Source organism: Chanos chanos, chromosome 4 (assembly GCF_902362185.1).
Source record: "Chanos chanos chromosome 4, fChaCha1.1, whole genome shotgun sequence".
Classification (NCBI taxonomy): domain Eukaryota; kingdom Metazoa; phylum Chordata; class Actinopteri; order Gonorynchiformes; family Chanidae; genus Chanos; species Chanos chanos.
Window position 1 is genome coordinate 29,722,541 of NC_044498.1, and position 13,530 is coordinate 29,736,070.

The 13,530-nt window shown below is 40.3% G+C and overlaps 1 protein-coding gene across 2 annotated transcripts in view; it reads left to right on the plus strand.

Moving 5' to 3' along the window:
* The window catches only part of klc1a (kinesin light chain 1a), a 34,913-nt gene extending 23,301 nt beyond the window's left edge, over nucleotides 1-11,612 (plus strand). For both annotated transcript variants that reach the window (XM_030771116.1, XM_030771117.1), the window contains exons 15-17: nucleotides 6,232-6,362; nucleotides 8,862-8,928; nucleotides 10,503-11,612. In XM_030771116.1, the coding sequence (XP_030626976.1) occupies nucleotides 6,232-6,362; nucleotides 8,862-8,928; nucleotides 10,503-10,568 (264 nt within the window). In that variant the 3' untranslated portion in view covers nucleotides 10,569-11,612. The remainder of the gene's footprint in view (nucleotides 1-6,231; nucleotides 6,363-8,861; nucleotides 8,929-10,502) is intronic.
* Nucleotides 11,613-13,530: the final 1,918 nt, after the last annotated feature.

Below are 13,530 nucleotides of genomic sequence, written 5' to 3' on the forward strand. Positions count from 1 at the left end.
TCAATGACAGCTCTGGCACGTCGCAGTTCTGCTGCTGTGAGTGTGTGAGGAGGGATTTGCCCTGATGTTGCTTTATAAAGCTTAATCAAATCTTTTTCAGTCTTGCTGCAGTGCTGATTGAGAGAGTCATTTTATGTGTTGTAGAGTAATAAAATGAACTGCCTCAAACCTGACTTAACACAATACCACTGCTCTCCATAAAATGTCCCTTAAAAAAAAAAATAAATAAATATCCCTATGCTTGTCAGTAATGTATAGGCTTGTGTCCACATCACAGAACATTCTGGAAGATAAGTGTAGGGGTGGGTGATATGACAATATACCGTGAGCAGTTTGAATTACATCCACAATTTGCTTTAATGAGATATCAAAACTGTCGTAAAACAGCGCTGCTGTGCATTGTATTATTATAAGAACAACACTGGCAACGTTCACGTACTCCATAACTTTTACCACTGCTCACAACGGCTCCAGAGATCACTAACCCCACATCAATAAATCAATAACATAATATAACATAATGTAGATGATACCTTTACAACAATGATACTTCTGTGATGTTTACTTGATGGATGTTTTATCATCCCCTATGCACTAACCTTATAGTAAACAGAGTATAGTAACCTGGAAAAGAAGAAATGATTCCAAAAAAAAGGTTCGAGTCTGATGATGAGGAAGTGGTTTGGATTTGCCAAATCCAACTTGAATCAATCCACTGTAATTTATAAGCTTTGCAAATACACCATTTATACAATGGCTGGCAACGCAACCAATCTTTTCTACCTTTGTACATGAAAGCGCTTCACAGATTAATGTGGAGAATCTAATAAGAGTATTATCTCCACACAGTCAGAGGCATCAATGAATGCTTCTCGCTGTAATGAGAGAATCACTTCTAATGATCTCTCCATCATATGAATCACTCCATATGATCACTCCATCATATGAATCACTCCATATGATCACTCCATCATATGAATCACTCCATATGATCACTCCATCATATGAATCGCTCCATATGATCTTTCCATCATATGAATCGCTCCATATTATCTTTCCATCATATGAATCGCTCCATATGATCACTTCATCATATGAATCGCTCTAAATGATCACTTCATCATATGAATCGCTCTAAATGATCACTCCATCATATGAATCGCTCTAAATGATCACTCCATCATATGAATCGCTCTATATGATCTCTCCATCAAATTAATTGCTCCATATGATCTCTAGCAAATTGTCACTTTTTTACCTAACTAAAGACATAGTGCTGACTGAAACAGCTCAACACCAGTTCCAGTCTTTTATGCTTCTGAAGGTTGACGCAGACTGTTAATCCACATTATGACATATCCAACCTCTATTATGCCTCTGGAGGCTAAATGCTAGTAAAATATTATGGGTTTCAATTCCAAAACGTTTTCGCTATGATGAGTGATTTCTGGATCCCAATTTGTGTCTCACCATCTAGTTCATTTCTTACTGTAAATTGTGCAGTAACCTTGTGCGAACAGGCAGTCTTTCAGTTATTCTTTTGTTTGCATTTTCAAGACCCTATTTTTATGAGCAGTGTTTTCTTGTTGTGATAAATTTTCTTAAAAGATTGCAAATGGAGTACTACATAATGTTCAGCTTTGTTTCACTATGCAGAACATTATTTTAAAATTTATTGAAAAGAATGAAATTGTTTTAAATTAAATGTGGATCATGATTCTGACACGATATATTATCCGTATTGCCCGCCCATAGATAAATAATTGCTGTTCAGAAAGAAAGCTTCCAGTGACCAGTCATGATGCACAGCACATACACTCTTTATTAACTGAATGAAATGCTGACCTAGCAGCGGTTGGTAGGTGGGCTTCTGTAGTACTCAGTGCTTTCTCAGACTGTAGTGTTTGCTAATATCTCCACAGACACTCAATTTTTTTAAATCTACTTTCAAAAGCCTGCATCCCAGAACTAGCGTAGGTTGAGTGTTTATTTTTGTTCACTGAGAATGACACGCTGTTTACAAATCTTAAAATCCAACAAAGTTAACGCAGCATATGATTCCAGTAATACCATTAACCTTCTTTGGATGGAAAGAGTTTGTGTGGGAATGCTCTGTTCTTTTGCATAGTGCAGTGCTAGTGAGTTTCTGTTCCCACCCTCGTTAGTCTGCTGTAGTCTCTCTGCAATTCCCATTAATGGTGTCACTGCCCCAGCTGCAGCACTGCAGTCCTTTACACCAAGACAGCCAATCAGCATGAAGTACCTTCCCTCATCCTTACTGAAGGCTCCTGGGAGACCTATAGACACGTATGGACTCTGTCCGCACACACCGGCACCGGTTTTCTCTCTCACACACAAACTGATCATGATAGACACTCTCGATGCTCTGACAGTGAGTCATGTGACGTCTTACAGAGGCACACTAACAATACAAACTCCAACTCAATTAATACACTATAACACAATATCTTGTTTCCTCCATGTTTATCCATGAAAGCTGAGCTTTGCTGAATTACATACTGACTTTGGGCAGCTCTCAAACACAAACACACTCTTGGGACCTCTTACATCATGTGTATATGTTTGGGGGGTGGCGGGTTCTCTCTCACACACACGCACACACACAGGCATGGGCTGTGTGTTCTGTACTCCTCTATCTGAGCATGCCAGTGTTTGATAATTGCATCACTCCTGTCCTTCCTCGTTAACCCGGAAGCCCCTCAGTGTCCCTGTGAGAACCTCTCTCTCTTACGCCTGCTTTTATCTCTTTGTTTTTAGCTTGTCTTTGTGTTCCTCATGTGTCTCTTCTTGTTGGTGGTATATGTTGTTGTGTAGTTTCTCTGGGCCTGTGTTGTGTTGGGAGACATGCCCTTCAGGCTCCTCAGGCTGCCCTGATCCATACTCAGGTTCTGGGCTGTTTTGACGATAGATTGGATGATAGATTGGACAATGGATCGGACGATAGTTTGGAAAATGCCTCTGAGAAGCTTAGGCCACAGGAGAGCCCTTCTGTTTCAGTTACCAAACTGTGTCTAAACAAGAGGCTATGTCCTTTAGCTTTTTTTTATGCCTTGTGATCCATTTCGCTTTGTTTTGTTCCTTGTGACGTAGGTGCAGGTTTATTTGGACCTGTTTTTAAAGTTTCTGTCGGCTGGGGACACAGAGTGCCCTGTTTGTCCTGCAGCCTTGTCATTAAACACGACACAGCAGCATATCAGTGCTGGGATAATAGACTCTCACTGAACTGGAAACTCTTGGAAAGTGCATTCCTTTTTGATTTTCAACCCCTCCTTTTGTTTATGGAATCTCTATCCATTCTCCCCCAGTCATCCACCGCTCATTTCTTATTCTGTCTCTGCCCTGTGCCTCATGTCTCAGCCCACTTACCCTGCTGTGTGTCTGTCCTTATCTCCATCTCTCCTTACATCTGTACTGACCTTTACCTTCTCTCTCATCTCTCTCTTTTATCTCTCATCTTCTCTCTTTCCTCTCTGGTTGGCAGGTCTGACTCCAGATGCCTTGTTGTGGTTGTGAGAGTCTGTCCTCTGCATGATGGAACTTTTGCTGCATCTCTCCAGCTTTGCTGTTTTTTTTTCTTCTTTACTCTCTCTCTCTCTCTCTCTCTCTGTCTTTCTCTGACTCTCGTCCCTTTCCTACTCCTCTTCTTGTCCTGCCCTCCGGCCAAAATGGGCCGGTTCTTGGCCGGGGCTGAATCAAGCTGCTTTCGTCTCCTGGAGAGTTCTACCATAACCTGTCTGTATCACTAAACGGACCTGTGCTCGGGGAACGGCTTTTGGCTCTGTCTGACATATGTGCTGTGTGTGAAATTTCTTCGTGTCACTAACTCTAGTAACTCTGTGTTAGACTGACTCACTGTACAGCTCTGTGTGACTCCTCTGGATCTCTTTGTCTCTGTCACCTAATGTGAAGCTCTGTCTCCTGCATAATTCCACCTCTCATGGGAAACCTCTCTTTCACTCACGGCAATGGCCCTTCACTGACTGGGAAGCAGGTCAAGAGAAGGAAAGGAGACAACAGCAGGGTCATCAAATGTGAACTTCTGGGGCACCCTTAGACCATAGCTGTAATGAACACTGGGCTTTGCACAGCTTCCTGCGGTGTTCTGTGTTAAATCATGTTCAGTATATATCCCCTGCTGTCTTCCACACTCAAAACATCAAGCTGTCAATGTACTGAGATGACAGTGATCTCCACATTCACCTGTATAAAAATACACTGTTTGTTTGGCGTCTGCCTCGAGGTGACAAACTGTACAGCTCTCTCCTTGTGTCACTTCCTCTAAGTCTGTGTTTGAGTGAATGTGGAAGGTTCTGTTGAAGTCACTTTGGCCCTGTTCAGTTGCTCTGATGTAATATGCTCTTATTCTGTCCTCCTTCTCTATCTGTTTTTCTTTGTTGGAGTCAGCAATGGCTTGATAGAAGAAAGAAAACACTACATTACAACAGAATTTCTGTCATGTTGCCTTCTCCTTTGCTAAATACTATAGGGCTACAGAAGCCACAAGGTAAAAAGAAAAAAAAGGCTGGAAAACCCCTTTACCATACTGAAATGTAGATTCAATGCACTGACTTCATGAACTGTTAATGTACTGGGTGGGGCTTGATGAAATAACCAAATGGTGTTCAGCTTTATATTATTTTATAATTTGACTAGGTTATATCTTGCACTGAAGTGTACATTGACATAAGTTTACAGCAGTTTAAAAACGAACAGCTAAGGAAATTTGACTGACAGGCCAACTGGGGAAATTAGACTGTTAGAGGAGAAGAGCTGTGCTTCCCTTGCTTCTCAGCCTAGGATTTGATCAGGGATCTAGAGATATGCGTCTTTTCACTGTCGTATGTCTCTCTAGTTTCCTGTGTTGTTTTTCATTGGTTTTAATGTGTGTACTGACATAGGGAGGACAGTATCATAGGGAGGTTTTGAAGAGCCCGGTACTCTGGCCATTGACTGGCTGACTGCAGATTGCATCGTGTGACATGAATATGTCTCTGGGCAGTAGTGTGTGGTGTTGGATCTTTCAAACCTTTCTTTTTGTATGATGTTCTGTTGAAGAGTAATAGAAGCAGGGTATAGAGCTGTGGAGGTGGAGGGTGAGATATTGCTTGTGAAGTTGACTGAGATGAGAAAGAGCATTCCTCTGAAAACTGTGAAATCTTTTTTTTTTTTTCCCTCAGTCTGTTTTTTCCCTTCTTTTGTGCATCTCTGCTGCATCTTCTAATAAAACTGACTCTGTGCTCACCAGCATCTCTGCCTGTTGCCTCTCCAACTGTGCATGGTGTGTCCTGCTGTATGTGTCCTACTGTGTGTGTCCTACTGTGTGTGTCCTACTGTGTGTGTGTCTGCCTGTGTGTGTGTGTCTGCGTGTGTCTGTCTGTGTGCAAAAACATTGTATGCCAATCATAAGCCTTCATAAATGGCCCATATCAAGGTAGTATCTATTCACAACTCTTACAGTTTTGCAGACGTAAATATTTTCTCTTCTTACTGTGCCAATGCTCCGTCGTTGATCCTCTCCTCTGCCTTGCTCCGCTCCTCGTCATGCTCCTCTCTGTCGGCGGCATGGAGGTCCTGGGTGAAGAGTCAGGGCAAGCAGAGGAGGTCCAAGCAGAACAGAGGGTGGGAAAGGAAAAACAGGAGCAACTGTAACCAATGCTGTCCTGGCCACACGTACTCACACAGCAGCACCCACATGCTGTCATGAACAGTGAACTCTTAATAAATAAATAGATAGATTAGTAATGACAGAAACCCTGAGCTATTGTCAATAAATTAGACAGCCTAGCATGTGAAGTAGAAGATGTCAGTCTAAACTGCATCTAGCTTAATCCCACACATTTCTGAATTGAAGGGTAAACTTTAATGAAAACATTGGACAGCCCATAAGAACTCTGCTTTTGTAAGTCAGTACAAAGCCTGTTCATAACAGAACACAGGACATCTATGGAAAGGATGGCAAAAATACCAACAGCAGGGTCTGACCTTAAACCAACTGACATAAACAGGGTTTTACTAATCTGTTTTTCTGACCTACATCTTGAACCTAACCATACAGGTAAGTGTGTCAGTATGCATGAATTTGTACGTGTATGTGCGTGTGTGAGAAAGAGAGAGTGAGCGAGAGATGTAATCCCCTTTTCCCGGTGCACTATCCGGAGTGTGTGTGTGTGTATCTGTGTGTATGTGATGTGTGCCTGTCTCTGTTCACAGGACAATTCAGGGGCGCTGAAGAGAAGCGGCTCCTTCAGTAAGCTCCGCGCCTCCATCCGCCGCAGCAGCGAGAAACTTGTCCGCAAACTGAAAGGGGGCGGATCTCGTGAGATCGAACCCAAGAACCCTGGGTAAATATCTGGCTCTGCCCACTCTCTCTTTTCCCCTTCCAGACATCACCTCAGCTTCCAGAGAGCAGGGCACAGATGGGGCAGCATGCCACCCAAACTTTCTCGCCCACCCAGAGAGAGTGGCAAGACCAGCCCTGCTGTGCCTAAAGCCCACAGTGATTAATGTGTCTCCTCGTAAACTGGATGGCAATACCACCTGGGCTGGGAATACAGTGGAATCAGAATAGTGATTCTGTGAGGAAAGGATGGGGGAATACATTTTTAAACTAATGGGCCAGAAAGGGAATATAATGAATTCCAAAAGAGTATGGATATTTAGGAGACTGGAAAAGTGAATAGGGAAAAAGAATTGAGGAGGACTGTGGAGTAGTGCATTGTGGGGGGCGTTAATGGGAATACTGAGAGCAGGGTATCTCTAACACTCTGGGGACAAACTCTGGAGTGATGGTGAATGGGATTTTGGGGGAGGGTTTTTTAAACATGAATATCAATAGTGTTACAGTAGACCCAGTAGGAACTGCTGTACTTTGGCAGTAATCTCTTCATACAAGGCTAATCCAACATTCCAGACATCATGTCTGTCCTCTGTGGAGCTATGGAGTGTTTTAAAGCAAAGATTTCTCTACAGTCTTGGACATGTAGGCTTTCTCTGTACGTGCTGTGCAAAGACGTTGCCCGTGATATTTTGGAGCAAACTCACAGGTCTTTCACTGCATACTTTACAATTTGTGAAATGACAAGATTACGAGAGAGCATGTGGATACACAAATGCATGTATGAATGCTGTCTATACTCACTTTCTGCCCTTTCCTATTCTCTTTTTCATTCTCTCTCGCCCTTTCTCATCTTTCCTGTCTGAAATGCTGTTTTGTCGATTTTTAGGGATGCAGGGGTTTGCTTGCTTGAAGACTGTACTTTTAATTAAAAAAAAAAAAAAAAAAACAGACCACAACCCAGACCTCACATCTGATCTGTTCTGGTTTTGCCTTAAATGTCACATCAGCAGCTAAAGCCTTTAAAACCATTACACTATAATGTGCTTAACTCATCTGTTTACTGCCTGTAACCTAATCCAAAAGTGCTCCCCTAAATTAAGCACCTCTGGCAGATTTGAAATTATCTGAGTGGTTTAAATCAATTTGTGGACTTCACTTGAAGCCAATCAGTGTTAATATGGTGTTATTTTTACAACTTTTGTCAAACCTGTCAAGTCTCTTCAGATGCACCAGAATAGCCAATAGGAGCAGGGGAAGGGTGGGGTCCTGTATTGGTCCGATATGAAACTCTCAGCATTCGTTGTGGTAACAGTCAATCAAGCAAGCTTATTTTCCAAATGTCACTAATTTAATTATTTAGTCAAAGTTTCATCCTGTAAATTTATTTATTTCCATGCTGTGGAGAAAAATGACTATGTTTACTTTTAATTTATTGTCATGCTCTTAAGATTTTCTTTTGAGCCTCTTTGCCATGTGAATTTTATTTCATCTGTGTGTCCTTTGTTTGTTTGTTTTGTTTTTATTTGCATTTGCACAGGCCTCTATTGGTTTTGAGTATGTTTGATTTCTCCTGTATATTTACGTAACTGAATAAAGTTTTCCATGTGGATTAGCTGATTGCTGCATGTCTGCTTACACTATTATTCTACACTGTATCTTTCACTCACTCTTTTCTCTCTTTCATCACCCCTTTTGCTGTGTTCTCTATTTCAATCTTTATCCCCCACCTCTGTTTATGATTAAGCCTTTCCCTCTATCACTCTTTCATTTTCTCACTCTTTTTTTCTGCCTCTTTTCCCTCATCTCTCAGTCATTGTCACTTGGGCACATGTCCAGGGTAAACTGTCTGGTCGGTTTGCTCGGATGATGATTCGTGTATATTTTAACCCAGTGGTCCTAATCCGAGCATCATCAGACAGGCCAAGAGTTTGCTGTGTCACACTGTTAAATGGACGGACAGTGGTCTAACAGTACTCCAGACATTAACAGATGCGACGGACAGTGTTTATTTGTTTCTGATGAGTTAATACAGTGCATTAGCGAGAAAAACATGGGTGCTATTTTAGGGTGCTGAAGCACAGAATGACGTCATGAGGTAGAGTTTGTGTTTGGAGTCACTCTGCTCATGCCCAGTAGTTAGAAACACTGACCATGGTCACGGTATGTATTCTAAACCAGTCATTTTACTGCTGCTGTTTGCCCATCCTTAACTATTTAAGCATTCACTTGCACACTAATGTACACATGGCCCTTGAGACAGCAATAACAGACAAAAAAACCCCTGCATAAATACCTTTGCATGTCCTGTGTGACGTGAATTAAATTTGGGGTGTGATTTTTAGTCATTTTTAAGTATGACTAACTTGGGTGGAAGTCTCATTAATGTAATTAACCTCACACACAGTCATGTATGATTCCCATAACCCCCTGCGCTTACCATCACACACACCTGACCTTTGCCCTATGATTGACCTATGCTTGCATGTGGCTCTCTCGGATGCAGCATGAAGAGGGCCAGCTCGCTTGGGGTTCTCAACGTGCCTGACAAGCCTGGTGGAGAACTGTATAAAGTAAGGAAATCTTCTCTCTCTCATTATCTCTCTGAGAACTGTATAAAGTGAGGAAAATCTCTTTCGTATATTCTCTCTTAGAACTTCTTAAAGTAATCAAACATTTGGGCTACTTGATTTGTCTTTTTTGGGGTCTACACCCAATCCTCTTCTTTCTTTTTTTTCCTTTCTTTAGCGCTCAGCATTTAACAATCATGTTTGTGTGAGATGACAGACCTCATGGTCACCGTTGGCTCTTTGTTTTTCTTTCTGCTTTAATCTCTGTGATAGTGTCAGTAATTGTTGTGCAATTAGGTGATACTAAATACTGAATAGCAGAGATCATCATCCAGGCATTCTAAAGTTTCCCAAAGTTTTTACCCGATTTTGAGGGAAAAAGAAATGTACATTGGAGAAAAAAAACTGTACGACCTCATTGTATAAATTATCACAGCGTGCCTTGATTCTTTCCCGGTAAAACCCATTTTGTGGTCAGTGCGAAAAACGCCGCTCGACATTTTACATTTCATATAATCATGTCGCTTGACATTCCGAATTTGCCAGTTTAAGTTAAATACTTCTGTGTGACTCCAGCGGCCCTTACAGTCGTCTCTATGGTAACTACGCCAAGTCTGCAAAAAGCAAAACACCAACAGTTTATCCCTAATTGATTTGGACTGGATAGCATTTTGTGTTTTGTGGATGTCCGTGAATCCTTTCTGACGCTCCCTTGCGACATCTTTTGTCAACTTGACGTCACTGTTCTGTGAGATGTGGAGCAGCGTTTCTTGCATTGACGAAAAATCAGGCTTGACCCTCCCCAACGCCAGTATCATTATTCATTATTGGGCTCGCTCCAAACCAAACTTACATTTATTCATCAAACTTACATGATTATCGCCACACCTACAGTGTAGTTCAGCCCTGTTTTTAAGAGGATAGCGGTTCATCTAAGAATTTTTTTGTCTGAATTTCACATCCCCACTCTAGGACGGTGTTTTTTCACATTTCACAGATTTTTCATTCGCGACTGTGTTCAAGTGTATTCACTGTGTGTTTGCAAACCCAGCGTTCCTTTACAGGTCAGTTTGCCCTAAAGTTAGCTATATGTTTCGCTTAGCAGTTAACCAAATGTGAGAAAACTCCAGTGTGTTCCCGTTCGCTGAAATCATGGGGAGCGACTGATAATTCTTGGTTTTGTAGGACAAGTGACATTGGTCCATTCTTTAACTCAAATCAGAAGTTTTCTCATGCAAAATTGCGTCACTTCCCATGACTGTGAATATTCGATTGTAACGTTACATAAATCACATACTTACTTATATATAGAACCTGTATGTTGCGGATGTCAAAAAGGCCAAGAAGACGAAATTACTATGTTTTGTGCAAATCTGTTTTAATAAAATTGTTGACAAAAATGTACTGCAGTTTCGCTCGCTCTCTCTCTCTCTAGCTCTTCAAAAGTGTTACGTTCAAATCCAAGTCCGGGATTATTTGAAAACAACAATATAAAACGGGTTTACACATAACCACCTGATTATCTTTCATTTCGGTCTGTAAACCAAAGCCTCTCCATTTCTTCTTCTCCACAACAGGAGCGAAATAATCGTTTGAAGAAGAGCCGGGACTTGAGCGCCAGCCACACGGATTTAGCGCACTGATGGTCTGCTTCGCGTGGGGAATGAAGTAACCCCCTCACCAGACAGCACTACTTCCACTGACGTTTACCTCTGGTCTCCAAACTTATTATGGAACAAAAACAAACAGAGCGTATTTACAGACAATACTTTATGGGGAACTACATCGTTATTACGCGCAACAAACAGTGATTCAGATCCAAAGGTTTTTCTATCTTCCAAGAACCAAGCAAAAGTTTCAGCACCTTCAGTAAACTTTATACTACTCGCTGGTAGTGTCGCATAACTGACTATTCAACCACTGTTAAACGTGAAAATTAAAAAAAAACAAAAAAAAAAACAACCCTGTGTATGAAATGGTGTGGGCTTTAGAACTTAGTCATAGCTAAACACTGTTCCTCACTGACGGGGAGCTAACGCGTCAGTTATCGTTTTCTACTTAATATCATTGGTCGCTTGTCCCGTGTCCCAGAGTTTTAGGGCTACTTGGGGCTGATTTGGTGGTAGACCAGGTTTGTTTGTTTAACTAGATTTAAATTCTAGTTGTGGAACTTGGGCCGACAATGGAATGAGATAATGTAGGCAACCCAGGGCTGTTTTTGGTTCACATGTCGATGAGTACCTAGAGTGTAGCTATATTTCCACAGAACAATAACAGTGTCGACATCGTTAACGATCCAGGCTAGTTATATAGCAAGGAAACTTAGAAAACGCTGTAGATGTTACAGTAATTTATCGCAGCCCAATACGAATTAAGAATAAAAAGACGCACATACAGCATTTCCTTACTGAGTGCAATTTAAATTGATTGTTAAGTGCTTGAGAAGAGTTACGTTTACATTAACCTACACGCAAGTACATAACACACAACTAGCTACTGCAAGCGGTGTCTTGCTTTCTTCACAAAATGACTACACGTTATGGTAATGTCTTTTCATTTTTCATGTTGTCAGAGGAGACAGATTTTAAAATGAGCACTGCAAGGTAATGGGGTACCCAGGGGTGTCAAACGAATTGCATAAATTCACTGCAGATGAGCACCATGCCAGAACATAGCATAAGTTAGGGGAAAAAAGAAGATATTTCGTGTATTCTCAGGATTATTACATGATATTTTGATCAGCAAAATGACACTGCACAAATGGACATATGTTACAATCAAATGATCATTACAGCCTGTTACAGTGGTAAAATTCTTAAGTCTAAATTGTTTACATAGTCTTGTCTGTTGTGTAAAAAAAAAACCAAAACAAAAAAAAACCTATGATTTCATTTCATTTCTTTAAAATAGCTTTATTGAGTTATTGTGCGCTCTCTCTCTCTCTCTCTCTCTCTCTCTCTCTCTCTCTCTCTCTCTCTCTCTCTGCCTTACTTTCTTTTCAGTTTATAAAAGTATGAAATAATTGATGCAGAGTTAAGCAAGTAAAGGAGAGCCAATTTAAGCAGGATTAGAGTCCATATATTTGGAGAATGAACATAGTTTGTATACTGGATATGTGTTCAGATTGTGTCTATATCACCTTAGTTGTGATTAAATGAAATTTTAACTGAACTAGTTTTCATGGGACTCACAATACTGAGAATCGTATGATACATTCTGAAGCACATAGTGTCCCCAAAATTTTAAACTTGGCTTCACTGATTAGAAAACGTCGTGCCTTGGTGAGGTTTCTTTTGAAGGCTTTCAATGTATATGTGTGTCTGTGTATCTGTTATTGTTTAAATATAGGTCAGAAAGTAATTGATTTTAATGATTATTTAAAAAATAAGTAACTTAAGTAATGAGATGAAGGACTCGGGAAAATCACTAGTTCTGTTTGCGGTCAGCATTTGATATGTAGGACGTCGATGTGTTTACAAAAACAGCAAAACATCTGGCAGTCTGACTAACAACAGAGAATGAACCAAGAGTTAGGAGACTACATATGAATACATTCCTCTGAAGCTGTGTCTGGCTTGGAAGGAGATTCCAACGCTATAGCCCTCCCTCACTAAGTCAAATCACCTGATGCCACAGGCGGTATTTTAGGTTAACACTCAAGAAAACTGGAAATTGTGCAGAGAGCAGACCCACAGTGAATTCTACATGTGAGAGAAAGTTACACCTATTCATGAAGCATCAATAATACATGAATACTAGTATAAACAGAATTATACCTTAGCACTGCTTTCCCTTCGTTTTGCTACTTTTTACAATCTCTCTCAGAATGGAAATTAATATCTCTGATATGTCTCAGAATTCATCTACAGTGTACTATTAATATTAATACTGCAGTGGAATAGTTATGAATTCATCTATACTGTACTATTAATATTGCAGTGGAATAATTATGAATTCCTCAAGCAATAGTTGAAAGGGAAGTTGATCCTTTTTTTTTTTTTTCACATTTGGGCCCACCGTATGGCACAATTAATCTGTGTAGTTTAAGAATATTTTAGGTAAGTATAGAAAACTGATATTGCTGATGAAAAAATACAAAACAATTTTAAGTGATGCAAATTAAAACAAAACAGATAAGTGTTATAATGTGTTTTCATATGTGAAAAGGGTAAACTTCCTTTTTAAGACCTTTTTTTAAAAAATTAATTTTAGATAGTAACTTCTGTAAAGCTGTTTTTCTGTGTCAGACAGCATTGTGACTTTGGGCAATATTGACACAGCTTTTTTTTTTGTAGAGTTGGTTGAAAGACGTCGTCTGTCTCACATTCTGCTGATGACAGCTTGAATATGTTTTGCTTGGCCTATTTGTTGCTGTATTTATGCTTTTAATGTAATGCAGTGGTTGTAAAATTTATTGTAAATCTGACTGGTCCTGCTTCGACCCTGTACTGTGTTGAATAAATGTAAAAATGAAAGTTACTCTAATATGCCTGACATTACTCAGAAATCAAAGTTACTCTAATACACCTGACATTACTCAAAAATGTGTTCTCATTTATTTGCTCAGACATCATCTTGTGGATTTGGGGGGGAAAACAACAGTGT